This window comes from Hypanus sabinus, chromosome 21 (genome assembly GCF_030144855.1).
Source record: "Hypanus sabinus isolate sHypSab1 chromosome 21, sHypSab1.hap1, whole genome shotgun sequence".
Lineage (NCBI taxonomy): Eukaryota > Metazoa > Chordata > Chondrichthyes > Myliobatiformes > Dasyatidae > Hypanus > Hypanus sabinus.
Genome location: NC_082726.1, coordinates 57,804,973 through 57,826,459, shown reverse-complemented (window position 1 = coordinate 57,826,459; position 21,487 = coordinate 57,804,973). Strand labels below are relative to the sequence as shown.

General features: G+C 41.3%; 1 protein-coding gene across 1 annotated transcript in view; it reads right to left on the bottom strand.

Moving 5' to 3' along the window:
• The window catches only part of fbxo22 (F-box protein 22), a 29,055-nt gene extending 9,890 nt beyond the window's left edge, over window positions 1–19,165 (bottom strand). The window contains exons 1-5 of the mRNA XM_059946642.1: window positions 18,951–19,165; window positions 16,252–16,396; window positions 13,025–13,109; window positions 9,234–9,347; window positions 8,424–8,591 (exon numbers count right to left, since the gene is read on the bottom strand). Of these exons, the coding sequence (XP_059802625.1) occupies window positions 8,424–8,591; window positions 9,234–9,347; window positions 13,025–13,109; window positions 16,252–16,396; window positions 18,951–19,060 (622 nt within the window). The 5' untranslated portion in view covers window positions 19,061–19,165. The remainder of the gene's footprint in view (window positions 1–8,423; window positions 8,592–9,233; window positions 9,348–13,024; window positions 13,110–16,251; window positions 16,397–18,950) is intronic.
• Window positions 19,166–21,487: the final 2,322 nt, after the last annotated feature.

Below are 21,487 nucleotides of genomic sequence, written 5' to 3'. Positions count from 1 at the left end.
GGCCCAGAGCCATCAAATGCTACGCATGCATTAACCCTTTCATCCCTGCATTCACGGTCAGCATCCTCAGCCTCATGTCTCCAAAAGAACAGCAGCTGGGATCAGATTATGCTTCGTTGTCTATGTAATTTTAAAATTAGCTTTGAATGTTTCCAAAAGACTATATAACTAAAAATTAATGTTGCTGATGGTACTCAGCTGATTAGCAGCAGCAATGGAGGAAAACAAAAAAGAGGTATCAGGTCAATGATTTTCCATAACAAGTTCTAAGCAAGTAGTAAAAGGATAGTGGAGGGTGATGAGAACAAACATTTACAATAAATTGGAAAGCAAGAGAGATTAAGTGGAGGAAGGGATAATGGAGCCAAGTTAAACAGGATAGTGAAAGGGATAGGAGAAAAGAAAATAACGAGCTTAGTCTAGAGGAAATGTGGAGAAGCAAATCATTATCCAAACTTTGTAGGTCAATACTGCACTGGATGAGAATGTGGGGAAAAATAGACGAAGCTGGAAATGCTGACCACTTGAACCAGTTAAACTCGATGTCGAATCTGCGAGGTTTGTTGTATAACTACATTACCTGAACTCCCCTAACATCAGGGTGATGGTTGAGCTTATTTTATTTGATGGTTCAGCCAGTCACCCTAACATCTCATTCAGACTTAAATGCAAACAGCTGACTGTGCAGTTTTGTGCTGTAAGACGCAGGATGTGCACTCAGTGACCACTTTATAAGGCTAACTTACTCATTAATGAAAATATCTAATCAGTTAAGGGGTTCAATTGCCGTTCAAACCAAACATCTGAAAGGGGAAGAAATGTGATCTACGCGACTTTGATCGTGGAATAATTGTTGGTAGCAGACTGGGTGGTTTGAGTATGTCAAACACTGCTGATGTCTCGAGATTTTCATGCACAACACTTTACAGAGAATAGTGCTAAAAACAAAAATATGTCCAGTAAGTGGCAGTTGTGTAGGTGAAAATACCTTGTTAATGAAAGAGGTCAGAGGAGAACAGCCGGACTGGCTCAGTCTGACAGGAAGGCAACAGTAACTCAGATAACCATGTGTTACAACACAGTGGTGTGCAGAAGAGTAACACGTCAGTCTTGAAGTGGATGAGCTAAAGCAGCAGAAGACCACAAGAATACAATCAGTGGCCACTTTATAAGGTACACGAGGTACCTATTAAAGTCGCCACAGAGTGTATAAGAATTGCCATCCCAGTGTTAAGTGTACAACAGTGGAAGAGTGAAGCACTTTGGAAAAAACCTAGCATGATAACCCTTTGTCATACACGTGTCTGCCTCTTTGAACATATGCTCCACGTACATGTTTGCACAGAGATCGACCTACAACAAACATTGGCTTCTGTTCAACGACTTGCTAAATAGTTCCAAAAAGCAGTCAAACTTTAATTTGCTGGTCAAAATACTTAATGACTCCACATTATACAGCAAGACTGTCAAGTCGGTTATGGGCCAGATGGGATTCCAATTGAGCAGTCCCCAGGGAATAATTTAAAACTGTCCAAATATTTCCACAACACATAAAGCAGCTGTCAAGAAAGCAAAAGCAAGACGTTTCCAACCTGCCCATCTAAGACGTTATGAGAAGTGCAGGCCCCAACAAGGTTTTGATCTTGACTGCACAACACCCAGAAAAAAAGGCTCAAGAGCTGCTTAATAAATTGGACTTTTCCTACATTAACTCTGACAAAATCCAGCACAATATTCAACACCAGCACTTGCTATGCAGAGTCTTTGTGAAATTCTTATATGTATTTGCATTCCACTGGTTATCATTCTTGGAGAGACAAGAATGCAATTAGATCTATTTAAATGTATTATAAATGGAAATCAGATACAGCAACAATTTTCTCAACAGGGATATCAGGGTTGATTTGCTGTAATTAGCTCTTCAGGGTTATAAGAAGCTACTTTTTGCAAATAGATGGAAAGGAGGAGCAATTATTAAACATTATTTGGTATAAAATTAACAAATGCATCCTTATTTTCTTTTATGAAAAAAACTGCATGGTTAAATACTATAATTTCAGTTCTCCTGATTTGATGAGGTTACCTACCACAACTTAAGGAAACAACCTCTTCAAGTCCAGAGGCAATTGCCTTCAAATATAGTTCAAGTCAGGGTGAAGATCAGCAAGAGTCAGTGCTTCTATGATCCTTACTGAAAAATCTGTACAGTGTGGACGGCCAGGTCAGCCTCAATCGCTGGACCATCAACCAACATTTACTCTTGAAGCAATCATTTTTCTTCTCAGGTTGGCCATCCTTGGCCCAGTTTTGGGACATGGGTGTCACTGGAAAGGCCAGCACCAACTGCCTGTCCATTCTTGCTCTTGAGAAACTGACTGTGGTGAGCTGCCATCTATAACCACTGCAGTAACCTTCTGGTGAAAGTCACTCCCACAAAACTTATAAAGGTGAGTTATGTTTGTTGCACGTTAATCGAAAACAGACAGTAAAATGTGCTAGTTGCGTCAAATCAAATCAGCAAGGACTGTGCTAGGCAACAGGCAAGTGCCGCCATGCTTCCAGAATGCACACAGCTCACTAACAGCCATCTTTGGAATATGGAGGAAACCTGACCAATCAGGGGAAACCCATACGGTCACAGGGAGAACATACAAACTCCTCACAGACAGCAGCAAGCATCAAACCCCAATCTTATAGCTAGCACTGTCAGAGCATTACACAAACCACTTAGCTACCATACTGCCCTTTGGGTAGAGCTTTCCAGGATTTAGACCCAAGGACAAGGAAACATGATGCGCTTCCAAGGCAGGGTGATGTGAAAGTTGAGGTGGTGAGGCGAGGGAGTGGAAAGCTGAAGGGGGAATCTGAGGGGGTTTGCATGCCATTGTCTTTGATGGTAGAGACCACTGTTCCCTCTAAGTTGCACAAAAGAGTAGCTGAAATGCTCCCGTGCAGGTAGTCTTTGCTGCCATGCAGCTGGGATTTTCTTTTATATAATATTAATACAAGTTTGAGATTACATTAACATAATTTCAAAATCTACTGTATGTTAATATAATTCTGAAATACCCTGTAATTAAATGTGTCAATGAAAATAATCTATACATTTTCCAAATAATAAGTGTACCACAACTTTACTTTGAAATATTTTAGAGCTTCATATATGTACATTGTCAGTGTTTCCACATTGTAACAAATTGTAACAATAAACACAGAATGGAAGTCAGTAGCTCATTGTTAATAAACCACCGGCCCACTGAAAGCCAATGTAATTTTCATTCTAAATATTCATAGTACGCATATTACAAAAAAACACACTGAAAGTGCCACACAGTTTTCGGGCCGTGTAAAAATTTCCTACTCGGAGCAATGGTTGGTCTGCACAGCTACAAAAAAAAGTTGGTAAAGGCTGCAGATTTTAGAAGGTTAAAGATTAAATATTAGTTTTATCGGTTACGTATACTTAGAAATATACAGTGAAATATGTTGTTTGCATCAAGCATCTGCTGGGAGAACCCTGCAAGTGTTGCCATGATCACAGTGCAAACAGAGCACAGCCACAACTCACTAACCCTAACCCGTACATCTTTGGAATGGGAGGAAACTGGAGCACCGAGTAGAAGCCACATGGTCACAGAGAGAACATGCAAACTCCTTACAGACAGCAGTGGGAATTGAACCCCAATCATAACTCTTATATTACCATGCCGCCAAGTTCCCCAAGAAGCCCGGGCGGCTATCTGTAGTCCATTTTGAAGAAAGTGATCAATGTAGATACAAACACGAGGAAATCTGCAGATGCTGGAAATTCAAACACACACAAAATGCTGGTGGAACACAGCAGGCCAGGCAGCATCTATAGGGAGAAGCACTGTCGATGTTTCGGGTCGAGACCCTTCGTCAGGACTAACTGAAAGGAAAGATAGTAGGAGATTTGAAAGTAGTGGGGGGAGGGGGAAATGCAAAATGATAGGAGAAGACCGGAGGGGGTGGGACGAAGCCAAGAGCTGGAAAAGTATTTGGCGAAAGTGATACAGAGCTGGAGAAGGGAAAGGATCCAAAGCACTATTTAAGAAGGGAATGTCAATCAAGTGGGTTTTGAGATTTATCAGTATTATTGGAGTTTCATTCATCCAGAAAGGTAGAAAGGCTATGAGGCATCAAACAGTAAGATACCTTTTAAATCTTACTCTGGATGCAATACCTGTTCTATATATCATGGTTAGTACAGAAACAAACTGCATGCACAACACAATATTCAGTACAACACACACAAAATGTCAGGACTATTCCTGACGAAGGGTCTTAGCCCAAAACGTTGACAGTGCTTCTCCTTATAAATGCTGCCTGGTCTGCTGTGTTCCACCAGCATTTTGTGTGTGTTGTTTTAATTTCCAGCATCTGCAGATTTCCTCATGTTTGCACAATATTCAGTACTTCCTCAGAAACAGTAAGAGGAAAATACAATAGCAAAATACAATCTGAAATCAGAAATGAGACAGAAATTGAAAAGAATCCTCAGGCAGCCTAGAATTACTGGAGAGAGAAAATACACCTCAAGTTTCAGGTGGATGATCTTTCAACAAAATTGCAAATACTTAGAGATAAAGCAAGTTGATGAGGTGGAAAGGGAAGAGGAAATAAAAGTGCAGGTATACAAAGGAGGACACACAAAATGCTGGAGGAACTCAACAGGTCAGGCAGCATCTATAGAAAAGACAAAACAGTCAACATTTCAGGTCAAGATCCTTCTTCAAGACAGAAAAGGAAAAGATGCCAGAATAAAAAGGTGGAGGGAGGGGAAAGAGGCTAACTGGAAGGTGATAGGTGAAGCCAGGTGGGTGGGAATGGTTAAGGGCTGGAGAAGAAATAATTTGATAGGAGAGGAGAGTGGACAATAGGAGAAAGAGAAGTGAACCTAGGGGGAAGTAATAGGCAAGTGAGAAGAAGTGAAAGGTCAAAGTGGGAAATGGGGTGGGGGAATTTTGTCATTGGAAGAAGAAATCAATATTCATGCCATCAGGTTGGAGGGTGGCTAGATGGAAGACTAGGTGCTGCTCCTCCACAGAGGGTGGCCTTATCTTGGCACAAGAGGAGCTCATGGATCAACATATCAGAACAGGAACGGGAATCAGAATTAAAATGTTTGGCCAGTGGCTTACAAATGAATATATGGACAGAATACTGGGAATCTGAAAGAAAAACATCAGAAATGACTGCTTATCTGAAATATGTTGAGTCAAGAGGGCAGGAAGTTGGAAGAGGCAGTGTTGTTTACATTGGGCAAATCGAGACAATAATTAGTTTGTTTGGATTCATTTGCTTCCCTCATTTCAGTATTATGAATGGCAATAAAAGTGCACACAAGTAGACTGCAGTCAAAATGTATATTTGCTTCTACACTGCTTTAATGTAGACACACGGTCAGCAAGTTCAAGGTTCAGTTGTTTGCATAACCATTAAATACCAATGACTGCCATACTCTGTCAATGAGGATTACAATGTACAGCTGCTACTGCAGAGTACATACGTGCAGATATCGAGCATGAACTTTTCTGCATATCGCTCTATCCAGTACTAAGGCCAATTTTCATTTCAAGATTTGTTGCTTTTGGCAGAAATGTGGATACTGTGTTTAAACTTCAACATCTTTATTTGCAAATATCATTGCTATATCTGTTCCTGCAGAGAGTTTCATGGGCCATGCTGCCAGGAAATGGAAGCTGTGTCTCTATGATGGATGAGTTATAGCATGCTTGTGCACTCAAAGAAGACCAATATTCCACTGTTAACCTTTTCCCTTCGAACCACCCACATGGGGTAAACACACCAAGCCTAAGTATACTGCAAGTAAAATGTGACAGACATACAAATATTAAACTGCAAGTGATTATAAAAAGACTTAAACCAATTTACCAGCATGTTGATAGCAAAATTCTTATACTGCTGTGGGAACACAGTACACTTTCTATACTGAAAAAAAAATTAGGAAGTTGTGAAATTATTTATTAGTTTTTAGAAATATGCACAGTGTACAAGTTGCTCCATTTCTTCAAAGTTTAACTTAGGGGATCACCTTTCCGGGACTTGACATGCATTCCCCTTTATCCCGTTAAGGATTAGATTAATCATGAACAAAAAAACAAAACTGGCACCATGGTAGTGTAGAAGTTAGCACAGTGCTATTACAACTCAGAGCACTTTGGAGTTCAGAATTCAATTTCGGTGCCATTCTGTAAGGAGTCTCTATACACTCTCCTTGTGGAATACGTGGGTTTTCCCTGGGTGCTCCAGTCCGGAGAACGGGGTAGGTTAATTGGTCATTGTAAGTCATCACACGATTAGGTTAGGTTTTATCAGGGTTAGGGGGTAGCACGGCTCAAAGGACCAGAAGGGCCTACTCTGTGCTGTTTCGCTAAATAAAAGAAAAATCAAACCCCAATTATGCAGTTAATAATGTACTATATTTATTTTTTAAAATGTCATTGCTTTAAGATCATAATATAAGAACAGAATTAGGCCATTCAGCCCATCGCCTCTGCTCCAACGATTAATTTTCTCTCTTAACTCCATTTTCCTGCCTTCTTCCCATAACCTTTGAAGCTCTTATTAATCAAGAACCTAGCACAAGAACATAGAACAAGCAATATACCAACATGTACACAAAATAAATGTCAATGGTATTAACTCCATTTTTATTAGACAAACACAATTGTGTATTCATGCTATTTATTGAGATACAGCACAGAACTGGCCATTCTAGCCATGCCATCCAGCATTCAATCCCCTGATTTTATCCTAGCCTAATCATGGGGCAGTTTTACAATGACTAATTAACCTACCATCCAGTCTTTGGACTGCGGAAGGAAACCAGAGCACCTGGAAGAAACCCGCCTGGTCACGGGGAGAATGTACAAACTCCTTACAGGCAGTGGCAGAAATTGAACCTGGGGCACCTCTACTGCAAAGTGTTGTGCTAACCACTACACCACCATGCTGCCCCCAACGCTAATATGCCCCCCTCTTTTTCTATTCCTTTTTAGACTTTTCCAGAAGTAACCAGGAAGACAACAATGTAAATAAGGAGAAACATCTTCATTCAACGCACTGCAAATTCCCCTCACACTCCCCCACCTGGAATGCTCAGTAATGGTGTATATTTATTGAAGACAAAGACCACTAGTTGGAGACACAAGAGACTGCAAATGCTGGAACCTGAAGCCACACACTAAAAACTGGATCTCAGCAGGTCAGGCAGCAACTATGAAGGGAAACAGATAGTTGATGTTTCAGCTTGAGATCCTTCATCTGAAAGATAAAGGGGAGATGGCCAGAATAAAAAAGTTGATTCAAGAGTCAGCAGGTGATGGAGGATGGGAGAGTGGGAATAGCACCAGAAGCTATTGAGGCAGCATGGTAGTGTAGTGGTTAACACAACATCTTACAGTACAGGTAAAAGGGTTCAATTTCCACCACTGCCTGTAAGAAGTTGGTATATTCTTCCTGTGACAGCATGGGTTTCCTCAGAGTGCTCCAGTCTCCTCCCACAGTCCAAAGACATACCAGTTGGTAGGTTAACTGGTCACTATAAATTGCCCTGTGATTAATCTGGGAATTAAATCTGGGGATTGCTGGGCGGCGTGGCTCAAAGAGCCGGAACTGCCTTTTTCCCCACTGTGTCTGAATGAATGAATAAATAAATAAACAAAGCTGGCCGGAGATAAGTGGATGTGACAAAGGGCTGAAGATGATGGACTCTTGTAGGAGAGAAGGTGGAACGTAGAATAATGGACAGGAGGTAGGGAGAGCAGAAAGGAAGGGCACTTTTGTAATTAAGAAATATTGTACTACAAGACCACAAGTAGAGAAATGTCATAAAGCCAAGCAATCTGATTACTGCAACTTTGTTTGATGGAAGATCACTGAGGATAGCGTCTGATTCCTCTCCAAAATGATGATGGAATCTTTTTACAGCGTGAGTAGATTGAAAATGAGATCATCGATGACTCTGCTCTCTCAGCACTCAATGTTACACAATAGGGAAAAAGACCCCTTCAGCTCACCAAGATGGCCCATCACCGTCTACATGCTTCCTTTCAAATAACAACCACCTTTCAAAAGTTGTTTTAGTACCTGCAATGTGACTAACTTATTTCTACAGACTAAATTATTGTGCTCAAGACTTCTGACCTATGAACATGCAATACATAAAAAGGTACCAAGAACTTTAAATAATGTTATTTTCCTTGCTGCTCACTAATTCATTGTTCCCCTTCTGAACTTAAGTATCAGCAGCTAAACAAAAACAATTCTTGATTTATAGAAGAAGTGTTAATACTATTGTCCTTCAAATTCACTCCCAATTTTCCCGCCATGATTTTATATTATCTCAGTCAGTAGCACTAAAGGGAGAGAGTACTTGCCTGCTGCTTGGAGTTTCCTTTGATCAAAAGTGTTATTGTTGAAGTCTTTGTTCGACAAGTGGAAGCATCTGATTGTCACCCCCTCAGCTTTGGGCAGGAGCAAGGCAAATCCTGCAATTCCATCTTCTACCTCGAGAGGTCTCTGCTTGCCACTTCCCATAGGAGTGTCTGAAATACAAGATACTTTAGTAATGTGGGTTTGATATCACAAAAACTAATTAATTTAACCAAACTCTTAAAAAAGATCGAACTTTGACCACTCCAAAATGAAAAACTTTTACATAACATGAAGTACAATAATACAGAAGTTCTGATTAATATACTGCTCTGAGCTGTGGTTTTTGGAGTCCTTGCTGCTAAAGTACTGATGACATGTCTCCGCACAAAAGTCAACTATTTGTCCCTCTCCATAGATGCTGCCTGACCTGCAAAGCATTTTGTGAGTGTTACTCTGGATTTCCAGCATCTGTATAATCTCTTGTGTTAATAAATTTGCACCTGATTCAGATTTGGATTTATTTACTTATCACATGTGCATCAAAATGTACAGTAAAATGAGTCGGAAGGATGTGCGGGGGCAGCCTGCAAGTGTCTCCACACATTCTGGCACCAACACAGCACGCCTACAATGCAAAAGCATTCATCAACTGAGCAACAAAAGCTGGAACAACATATTGGTAAGTTATTATGAATATTTAATATATTGAGCAGCACAGGGACATAGCAGTCAGTGTAACTGCTTTACAACGCCAGTAATCACCAATCTGTTCAATACTGAAGCTACAAGCTATCCTAGGTGAAGCCACTTACACACAATGCCAGGGCAGCTGACTCCCAACACCTTGCAATCTGCAGGCAGCAGATTCTCAAACTTCGTAGCAGCTTCTGCATCTTTACTTTTAGATCCGGACTCCTCTCTTCTCTCTGTAACAATAACATTATAGGAAAGGAAATGACCAATAACATCATCAAATGTACATCCATAAAAGCAAAGTACAAAAAAAGTAATCATGTGGCAATTGGCAGCTGGACTGTTTTACAAATTTTTGGTTAACCAGGATGTTTGAGTTAGAGGTGGGAATAATATTTCTATAAGCAATCATTTGGAACATAATATTTTCCAGCTTTGCCTTGGAGAGTTAAATGATGGGTCAAACATTTCTTTCAAGAGTAAAAAATATTATTTTGTTTGATTTTCTGTCTATCATATTTTAGAGAACATCGCATACCCAGAACTTGGCTAAGGGTCACACTGGGGAATAACATGCAATTTCCATTGGGTAAGGGATCTGAATCACACTAAAGAGAATTGAAGTGGTTAGAATTTAGAAGGTATGATTAGTAGTATTAGAGAGTAATAAAGGTATATTTAAAAGTAAGCTTGAAGGACAAAAGGTAAAAGGATGAGACCAAGGAGGGTGGAAAATAGTTTGTGTGAAGCATGAACACCAAGGTAAACACTGAAAAATAATTTAATTTTTAATATAGTTCATAACAACTGCAGGATGCTTCAGAGTAACTTACAACACTGAAATACTCCTTGAAGAGCAGTTATTACTGTTAGTGCAGAAAATACAGCAGCCAGTGTGTGCACACAAGACACAAACAGCAAAGGGCTAATTGTCTGTTGGATTTGGTTATATTGATGTAGAGGTTCTTCAGAAGTCAAGAATGAAGTATAAAACTTCGTGGTGACTGCCACTTTATTGAGTAAAAGTAATGTTTATTATCGAAGTACATACATGTCACCATATATTACACTGAGATTCATATTCTCGCAGGCAGACACAGAAGAAGAAAGAAACTCAACAGAATCATTGAAAAACTACAAAGTCTCTGACAAGCAACCAATGTGAAAATGACAAACTGCAAATACAAAAAAAATAAAAATATAATAAATGAACAAGTAAATAAATAATACTGAGGACATGAGTTGTAAGAACAAAGAAGAATCTGATTTCTAAATGGACGCTGAATCTTTGGACACTAACTCACTTTTTTTTAATATACAGTATTTCTGTTCTGCACTTTTTAAAAATCTATTCAATATGCATAATTGATTTACTTGTTTATTTATTATTATTTTTATTTTATTTGTTTATTTCTCTCTGTTAGATTATGTATCGCATTGAACTGTTGCTGCTAAGTTAACAAATTTCACGTCACATGCCGGTGATAATAAACCTGATTCTGATTCTGGTTGTCTGATACTTAGAGGCAAAACATATTCCACTGATAATATGTAACAAAAGAAATAGCCAGATTCAAGTGGTGTGACTCGTGCTGCAGAAAAACTGAGCTTCTAGAAAATACAGAATCAACTATGCTACAATTATGAGAAATTTCAATGAACCACACACCGTACATACAGTATATATGATTGATTACATAATTATAAACAAGCCTATAAAAGTTAAACTACAAGGAAAATATTAAAGGCCAAGGTCACTTATTGAAATGAAAACACAAAGCTTTAGTCCAGTTGCTGGTATAACTCCAACAGACCCCCCCCCCCCCCCCCCATGATCAAAGTAAGATACAAGCACTAACATCTCTCAGAATGTCATTAAAAGGCATTACAGAGACATTTGGCAAAGTCATGATGTAGCTTTAAGTGCAGGAGCAATGGTGCAAGTCTCAGTCACTGATGGAGTCTCAGGGGAAACAACAGGAGACAGAGGGCATGTAATGAAGAATACTAAGATCCATCTTCAATGTTTGGATGATGTGAAGTGACAGGTGGCTTGTGAGCATCAAAATCATTTACAGATGAGAGGGACTGAACTATCATAATCTTAACCTGCGCACTCCAATGGAAACTGCCTGTCCAAAATTGATATGTGAAGAGAGCCAATGGCAAGGCCAGCTGCAGGATTTTGCAGTCACAATGATGGCTAAACCACTGGAGCTTGGTACCATTAGCTGCACTAAGGAACTCAAAAGAACTTGCAGAAATCCTCGATACTGAAGGCAATCAGGACTCCTTGACAATTGGCATTGTTTTCATCCTTCTCTATTGCACTCTATTGAAATGACCTGAATCACTGTGAAACTAAACTACTTACAAATTAGTCTCACTGCAAAATACCCTGAAAACCTCACAATTTGTTGCCTGGATCTAATTGAGATTTCAATCATACATCAAACCATATTTATTGCTTGGACTAACTACCTGGCTTGTTAAAATAAACTGGCATTATAGAGAAACAGTTTCATGAAAATGGCCCAGCTGATCCACACTGACCAAGGCTCCCATCCAAGCTGGTTCTGTTTGCTAGAATTTGGCCCATAACTTTCCAATCCATTCACCCTTCAAACTGTAAGTGGACTTTTAAAAAAAATATTCCGACCAATTTTTTTGTGTGTGCTCAAAACAGTAAGAGGGTGACACCTCAGATGCAGCAGCTTCTCTGGGGCCAACCATGTGTGTGTTGAATGACAAGTACACTTGAAATTTTGAAACCCAACACTTTAAATAATTTTATTTCCTGTCACTCATTAACTTATTAATACTCTTCTGAATGTCATTATGATCACCTGAAAAAAAGCAATTTTTGGAATACAATAGAAAGGTCAATGAAATTTGGTTTTCAAATTCACTCCTGATTTTTTCAACATCGATTAATATTGTCCGATCAGTACCTGTTGGAATTAAGTAACCTGACATAACAGTTCAAAGTACAGCAGATAGTAATAACACATTTATGATACCTCAATGTTTACTTCAATCACATAGTTCAGTTTATCAGATTAAAAGGTGATCGATAACCATACCTTTTGCTTTCTCGCTTGCTGCTTATGAGAATACTGAAATTTAATTGCCTCCTCAGCCAGCAGTGCATTAAAACTGCTGGGTGTCAGTGGTCCATGAAACCAACCATTAAGCCTACCCGCCACCAAGGACATACTTACAGAAGATGTGCAGTAAAAGGGCCAGTAACATTTCATGAAGGATCCCACCCACCAATATTTTATTTCCTGTCAATCACCTTACGTATTGTCTAGCATCACTTTATGGAAAAACAATCAATAAATATATGAATTATCTTAAGTATTTATGCATATTGTATATTTTAATTAGTGTTCTTTATCTTTTGTGGGGGTTTTTTGTGCTGCATTGGGTCCAGAGTGTTATTTATTACGTTCTCCTTTGCACTGACGTACAGGAAATGACATTAAACAATCTTAAATCTTGGATCAAAAAAGGGCAAAAGTCCTCACAAAAACAATGACTGGATCCCTTGAGCTAGCTGCAAACTTGGGGCAGTACCAGAGAATTTCTGTAACAATGCAGTTAAAGCTTTCGTAATAGAAAGCAAGCACAGGCGCTAGATATTTTAGACATTAAAAACATGTATATTCAGCTATGGATTTCAGGCCCAAACTAACATGAATGCTTAAAAAAACCAAAAGCAACTTCTATCAAGATAAAGTCACTGCTCCAAACTCAGAGATGTAATTACAAATCCAAAAGTAATTTAGAACGAACTTTTAAAGTTTGACTGAATTAACATAGCTTCTAGCACCTCCCCCAACACAGAGGTGATAATAAACTCCTAACACTAACATTTTGCTTATATTATATCCAAAAAAAAGTTCACCTTTTTTCCGTCTACTAGAACTCTGTGTGCAGAAGGTATCAGTGCCAGCCATGTAAAGGGCTACTTCAGGCAGTACATAGACCTCCTGTTCAAAAGAAGAGTAACATTAACAGAAATAGTCTAAACCCAGAACAAGATTTTTTTTTAAAAAAGCTGAAACTGCTGGAAATCTGAAATAAGAACAAAAAGTACTAGAATCTCTCAGCAAGTCGGCCAGTAACTGTGAAAAAAGAATTGGAGTTAACACCTCAGGTCAAAGACACTGTCAAAGTTCAACTTTGTCAGAACTGGGAAAGCGAGAAAGCTGATTCTTTTAAAGTTGCAGAGAAGGTACAGATGGATGGCCCAGACAAAGGAATATTCCTGGTAGGGTGAGGCCCAGTTGATTCCTTACGTGTACAAAAGCATCTGATTGTCCCCTAGGGTGATACTGTTATCAAGATCACAAGAAATTAGCAGAATTGTGGACATGGCTCAGTACATCACAGAAACCAGCTTCGCCTCCATGCATCTTGTCCTAAGCTCCCCACTACCTGGGGAAAGCAGCCAACATAAGTAAAAGAGCCCTCCCCAATCTCTCCTCTCCCCTTTCCATCAGGCTGTAGATACAAAATCTTGCAAATGTATACCATATTGTGCTAAAGTCTTAGGCACTCTAGATTTTTATATGATTTCAGATGGTATGGTCCCCACACAGCCCTAATCTCAACATCGTCGAGGTTGTCTGGAATTATCAGAAGCAAACAAGACAGCCAAAGTCTTCAGAAGAACTGTAGCAAATTGTACAAGAGGCATGGAACAACCTACCAGCAGATTTTCTTATAAAACTGCACAACAGAGAATTGATGCAGTTTTAAAGGCAAAGGGTTGTCACACCAAATATTGGTTTGATTTAGTTTTACTGTTCACTGCTCTTTATAGTCATTTTTTTTGATATTCAGGAATTTTTCATTTCATTATTTTGAAAGCATCTTCTCTTACAGAATTTTATTGCACGTTCCTGTAACTGTAACACTATTTACAGCATTCCAGTTTTGTGTTTTCCTTATGTACAGATACACAATGCTGGAGGGTCTCAGCAAGTCAGGCAGCATCTACGGAAATGAATGAACAGATGAGGTTTCGGGCCAAGGCCCTTCATCCCTGCAAAGGGGCAGATGCCAGGGAAAGAAGGTGGGGAGGAGGGGAAGGAGGTAATAGAATGTAATAGGTGGGTGGATGGGGTAGGGGGTGAAATGAGAGGTGATAAGTATAACAGCTGGGAAAAAGGGAATCTGGTAGGAGAGGAGTGGACCATGGGAGAAGGAGAAGGAGCACCAGTGGAAGGTGACAGGCACGTGAGGAGAAATGGTGGTGGTTGGGGGGGGGGGGGGGGGGGGTGTCGGAACCAGAAATCAACACATTATGCCAGTGGCAATAAACCCGATTCGGATTCACGTTTATCTGGATGGATAAAGGTCTCAACCTGAGATATTAACTGTCCATTTCCCTCCACTGCTGCAGCCTGACCCACAGAATCCCTCCACCATCTACAGTTTTGTCTCCAATAGCTTGAACATGTCCTTTTTAATCATTCTCTAACTTTCTTTTAGCTGCTGGGTTAATAATACTGAGTTAACCTGCCTCAATTTCCCTGTCTCACAAAACCTTCAAAAAGGTGGCATTAAGGACCCTCCTCACCCAGGACATGTCCTCTTCTCCTACCTACCATCAGAGAGGAGGTACAGGAGCCTGAAGATACACACTCAACGTTATAAACAGCTTCTTCACCTCTGCCATCAGATTTCTGAACAGACAATTAACCCACCTATGAATACTACCTCACTATTTTTGTTTCCATTTTGTACTGCTTATTTATTGATTATAAATAGCAAGAGTTGTTAAATAGCATAAACTGCATGTGTTTGTATTTGAAAAGCAGAGGTTCTTGTCACTGATTGGTTGGCGAAAAATAAGCAGTAAGACAATTCAGAACTGTTTTGTTCACTGCAGTTTCAAGCATTCGGGCTTGGAGATGTGAGAAATGGCCGGCAGTGACTTCACATCTTCAGCAAGTTAAGAACTACGAAGAATTTGAAGGTATCAACAATCATCAACAAGCCTTGCATGGGGTAACTTATCAAATGCCTTGCTAAAATCCATATACACTACATCTACAGCTCTACCTTCAACAATGTGTTTAGTCACATCCTCAAAAAATTCAATCAGGATCGTAAGGCACGACCTGCCTTTGACAAGGCCATGCTGACTATTCCTAATCATATTATGCCTCTACAAATGTCCATAAGTCCTGCCTCTCAGGATCTTCTCCATCAACTTACTAACCACTGAAGCAAGACTCACTGGTCTATAATTTCCTGGGCTATCCCTACTCCATTTCTTGAAGAAAGGAACAACAGCCACAACCCTCCAATCCTCCAGAACCTCTCCCGTCCTCATTAATGATGGAAAGATTATCGCCAGAGGCTCCGCAATCTCCTCCCTCTCTTCCCACAGTAGCCTGGGGTACATCCCATCCGGTCCCGGTAACTTATCCAACTTAATGCTTTCCAAAAGCTCCAGCACATCCTCTGCCTTAATATCTACATGTTCAAGCTTTTCAGTCCACTGCAAGTCATCCCTACAATTGTCAAGATCCTTTTCCGTAGTGAATACTAAAGCAAAGTATTCATTAAGTACCTCTGCCATCTCCTCCGGTTTCATACATACTTTTCCACTGTCACACTTAATTGGTCCTATTCTCTCACATCTTATCCTATTGCTCTTCACATACTTGTAGAATGCCTTGGGGTTTTCCTTAATCCTGTCCGCAAGTATTTCTCATGGCCCCTCTGGCTCTAAATGTCTGTAAATGTGTTTGAATTTGTTCTGTATTCCATTTAAATACACAATACGTTACTCGGTTAAAATTTGTTTGTCTTTTTTATACCTTTTTAACTATTTCCATGAAACTTTGGCTAATTGGGACAGCAGCTTAACTAAGCCAAAATGCAATGGTCCCAATTAACTGGGATCCATCGTGTTTTTATGGATTGCCCTGCACTGCTACCACAAAACAGCAAATTTCACAACATATGTCAGTGAACTTGATTCTGATCCTTAGAATGGATGTTTGACCTGAAATATTAATGCCATTTCCTCTACCCACTGCTACTGAACATTTCCAGCATGTGTCTCAATTTCAGGTTTCCAGCATCTGCAATTCTTTATTTCCCCCCAGCACTGACCTCGAGCTCAACAACCATCTTCTTCACCAGGAAATGTTGACCATCAGACTCGTCTATGTAGGCACAGCCCTTTGTTGCAATCCATGACAGCCGCTGGCGTCTCCGCTGAACCCTTCGCGCACAATCTCTCCAAAGCCTGCACACACTGCAACACAAATGGCAAATAGAGAGTGAGGAGGAGTCTATTTACCATCAGGCTTGGTGCTAAGCAGGGCCAAGGGGTGTGTGGTGATTGTGTATGTGTTAACTGAAGTCAGGAAGGGGCCCGGGCTTACTGCCACACTTGTGAGCATTGGAAAGGTAGTACCTACAGCAGGGGAGGAGTAATGACGGTATGGAACAAAGGTGAGATTGCTGAGGGACCAGGATAGGGTGGTATCACTCACCAGAGGCATCCTGATTAGCTGTAGATGGGTAAACTGTCAGGGCACTTGTGGCTGCTGGCATGAGAATGAGTCCGTGGACACCACCTCATTATTTTTCCTCTCTTTTTGCACTACTCATTTACAGTCGGCCCTCCGTATCCATCGGGGTTTGGTTCCAGGAACACCATTAGCGGATACCAAATTCAAGTCCCGTATAGGTGCTTGGAAGTAGGGGGAATGCCAGGGGTAAAGCTCCACATGGAAGGTTAGTTAAGAAGGTTCAGTCATTAGGTATTAATGCTGGAGTAATAAAATGGATTCAACAGTGACTAGATGGGAGATGCCAGAGAGTAGTGGTGGATAATTGTTTATCGGGATGGAGGCCGGTGACTAGCGGGGTGCCTCAGGGATCTGTTTTGGGCCCAATGTTGTTTGTAATATACATAAATGATCTGGATTATCGGGTGGTAAATTGGATTAGTAAGTATGCCGATGATACTAAGGTAGGATGTGTTGTGGATAATGAGGTGGGTTTTCAAAGCTTGCAGGGAGATTTATGCCGGTTAGAAGAATGGGCTGAACGTTGGCAGATGGAGTTTAATGCTGAGAAGTGTGAGGTTCTACATATTGGCAGGAATAATCCAAATAGAACATACAGGGTAAATGGTAGGGCATTGAGGAATGCAGAGGAACAGAGGGATCTAGGAATAACAGTGCATAGTTCCCTGAAGGTGGAGTCTCATGTAGATAGGGTGGTGAAGGCGGCTTTTGGAACACTGGCCTTTATAAATCAAAGCATTGAGTACAGAAGTGGGGATGTAATGTTAAAATTGTACAAGGCATTGGCAAGGCCAAATTTAGAATATTGTGTGCAGTTCTGGTCACCGAATTATAGAAAAGATATCAATAAATTAGAGAGAGTGCAGAGACGATTTACTAGGATGTTACCTGGGTTTCTGCACTTAAGTTACAGAGAAAGGTTGAACAAGTTAGGTCTCTATTCATTGGAGCATAGAAGGTTGAGGGGGGGATTTGATCGAGGTATTTAAAATTTTGAGAGGGATAGATAGAGTTGACATGAATAGGCTGTTTCCATTGAGAGTAGGGGAGATTCAAACGAGAGGACATGATTTGAGAGTTAGGGGGCAGAAGTTTAAGGGAAACACGAGGGGGTATTTCTTTACTCAGAGCGTGATAGCTGTGTGGAATGAGCTTCCTGTAGAAGTAGTAGAGGCCAGTTCAGTTGTGTCATTTAAGGTAAAATTGGATAGGTATATGGACAGGAAAGGAGTGGAGGGTTATGGGCTGAGTGCGGGTAGGTGGGACTAGGTGAGATTAAGAGTTCGGCACGGACTAGGAGGGCCGAGATGGCCTGTTTCCGTGCTGTGATGGTTATATGGTTCTAAGTATTTTACTCAGAGAGTGGGGAGTGCGTGGAATGGGCTGCTGGCGACGGTGGTGGAAGTGGATACAATAGGGTGTTTTAAGAGACTTTTAGATAGGTACATGGAGCTTAGTAAAACAGAGGGCTATCGGTAACCCTAGGTAAATTCTCAGGTAGGGACATTGATGCACCATCAATAACTCTCCGAGACGGGAGGCAAACGATAGGCTTTTATTAGCTGCAAGAGACCACCACACAACATCCTGGAGACTGAGGGAGGAGCAGTGCCTCCAATCGCCTTTGTACAGGGGGTCTGCGGGAGGAGCCACAGGTGCAGTCAGCAGAGGGGCGTGTCTAGACAGTTATATGTAGTTCGGCACAGCTTTGTGGGCCGAAGTTGTAGGTTTTCTATGTTTCTATAAAATGGCGCAGTATTTGCATATAACCTACGCACATCCTCCCGTATACTTTAAATCGTCTCTTTTAATCTAGATTACTTATAATACCTAATGCAGTGTACATGCTGTGCAAATAGTTGTTACACTGTATTATTTAGGGAATAATGACAAGAAAAAATGTCTGCACATGCTCAGACAACAAGTGCTGGAAAGAAAACTTCCGAGATTTTTACGACCCCGACCCGCGGTTGGTTGATAGCTATTATTGTAAATTATAGTTATTTTATGTATTGCAATGTACAGCTGCCACAAAACAAGAAATTTCACGAAATATGCCAGTGACATTAAGCCTGATTCTGGAATGGGTGAGTACGACCGTCGAGCAGACGGGCACCAGCTCCCAGGAGGTCGGGAACACCAGTATGGGGCACCAACTAGCGGCAGCACACAGGACACCGGCTGCCAAGTGAATGAGGGGCAGCTGGACCGCTTACCAGAGGAGGGGAATGTGGCCTGAGGCCAGGGGCCGCAGAGGGAGGGGGCAGGAAGTACCTGGCGCTCCTCTGCAGTGACTTCGTGGGCAGGAAGGAGAGCACCCGCTCCACCACCTCGGCCACATCGTTCAGCACCGAGCTGTGGCTCCTCGGCTCGGCAACATCCATAACCGACGAATCCGCGGCTCCGGGTTTCTTCAGCTGGGCCGCAAAAAGCGGAAGTCACGTCAGAACCTCCGCTAACAGGCGGAAATATCTGAAGAGTGGCGGAAGTGCCCGCACTGTGCCACTGTGGGGCGGAAGTTGGTGGCTCGTCTTCTCTTTTCTAGTTACTACCCATTTGCCCCTTTTATCCTTGGTGTTAGAGTTCCTGGGCTTGAGAACTACTTCCAAATTGGTCAATATTTATCTCTAACCCAACATTGGCAGCGCAGATTGCCTGGACTGACTCATTGTTGTGCAAGCTGGTACCTCAAAGTTCAATTTTCTAAGTACGCAAGTTTATGTTACTGTATACTACCTTGGGATTCATTTTCTTACAGACATTTACAGGGAAAAAAGAAATACAATAGAACTTTACGAAAACTGTAAGATCGACAAACACCAATGTGCAAAAGAAGACAAACAGCAAATAAAAATAATACTGAGAACAAGAGTCCTTTGAATGTGAGTCTGTAGATTGTAGACTCAGTTCAGAGTCATGGCAAGTGAAGTTATCTACACCGGTTCAGGTGCCTGATACAGACATCCCACCCTGCAAAAACATTTCAAGGAGGTAGCACTACCCCGCCCCCCGCAACCCCCCCCCCACCCCACCCCCCCCCCCCCCGTCGACCTCTAAGTGTGTATGTATTTGATTACATTAGAACAATTTATTTGATCACATGGAAACTACACATACACACATTCCTTGTTGAGAGTATTTTGTTGGCAGTCTCAATGCTAATAGCTAAATGCTAATGCAAATAGCCTTTATTTATTTTTCAAACTTTCGTACTGTGATGTGGTTTACTTGGCAAATTTGAGCATTTTGACAGAAGTATCGACCTCATAGCAGTCTTTCTTTCTTTCTCTCTCTCTCTCTCTCTCTCTCTCTCTCTCTCTCTCTCTCCCTCCTCTCCCCCCTCTATCTTTCCCCCCACCTCTGTATCTATCTATCTCTATCTCTCTCCCTATCTCTCTAAACAATCAATTTCCAGGATATTGCTGGTGTCAGGGAGTCACTGTCAATATGTGGGAGACTCCCAGAACTTCCGGGTGAGGTGGGATGCCTGCTGATACTGTAGACTGTTTCTGAACCTGGTGGTGTGAGACCAAACACTCAGTGGTAGCAATGAGAAGAGGGCATGAGCTAGAAGGTGAGGGTCTTCGATGAGAACCCGCACATTGACTGCACTTCACATGTCAGTAATTATCGACTGGGCTTTGACTGCTGCTGCTGTCTGTAAGGAGTCTGTACATTCTCCCCGTGCCCATGTGGGCTTCCTCCAGATGCTCCAATTTCCTCCAAAGACGGGCAGCTAGGGTTAGTAAGTTCAATACTTGCTATGTTGGCCTAGAAGCATGGCAAAACTTGTGGGCTGGCCCAAGTACACTCCTCACTGATTTGAGTTAACTCAGATGATGCATTTCACTCTATATTTCATTGTTTCGATGTACATGTGACAAATAACTTCACTTACTTAGCCCCATCACCCCTACTGGGGCACAGGCCACGGACAGCAGTTTGCCAGAGACCTCTGTCGTAAGCCAGTCTGACCTCTCCCAGGGATGAGATCTTTGGAGCTTCTGTTCGTGTTTCTGTAGCTCTGGGTCTTGCTAGCCCCATGCCCAACCCTCCTCCTTTCATTGTCATGGCTGAGTTATGCGACTGTGGTGAACTATGTGCCTGTCGGCCCCCTGCTGACTGCTCCTGTGGCTCCTCCCACAGGCCCCTGTATAAAGGAGATCTGAGGCCTGACGCTCGGCCTCAGTCTCCAGGATATTGTATGATAGACACTCACGCCTGGTTCTTTCTTCCAGTCAATAAAAGCCGATATCTCGCCTTACGTCTCAGTGTGAGTTATTGATGGTGCATCAGCGACAAATAAAATTAATCTGTAATTGTCTTTACCAGTGGACACCAGGAGGCAATCTGATTGTGTTTAGCACCTTGTCTGCTTCGCTAATGACACGCGGAGAAGGAAATCTACTTCCCTTGGCACTAACTGCCCTTTGAAAAGACTCAGCCAAACATTCAGCTCTGGGGGATTTCAAAGTCTGAAGTTCAAAGTAAATTTATTATCCAAGTATGCACACACTACCCCGAGATTCATTTTCTCAGGGGAACAACAAAATGCAACTAAATCCATGAAAAAATACACACAAAGACTGACAAGCAACCAGCATGCTAGAGAAGACAATCTGTGCAAATATTGTACAAAGAAAACTAATAGCAGATAAATAAATATACAGATGAATTAATTGTATTAATTAATTAATTAATTAATTAATTAATTAGATAGATAGATAATACTGAGAACATGAGATTTAAAACAAAGCCAATAAAACTGGTCCTTGCAACCATTTTATCTCTCCTATTGCCCATACTCAGAT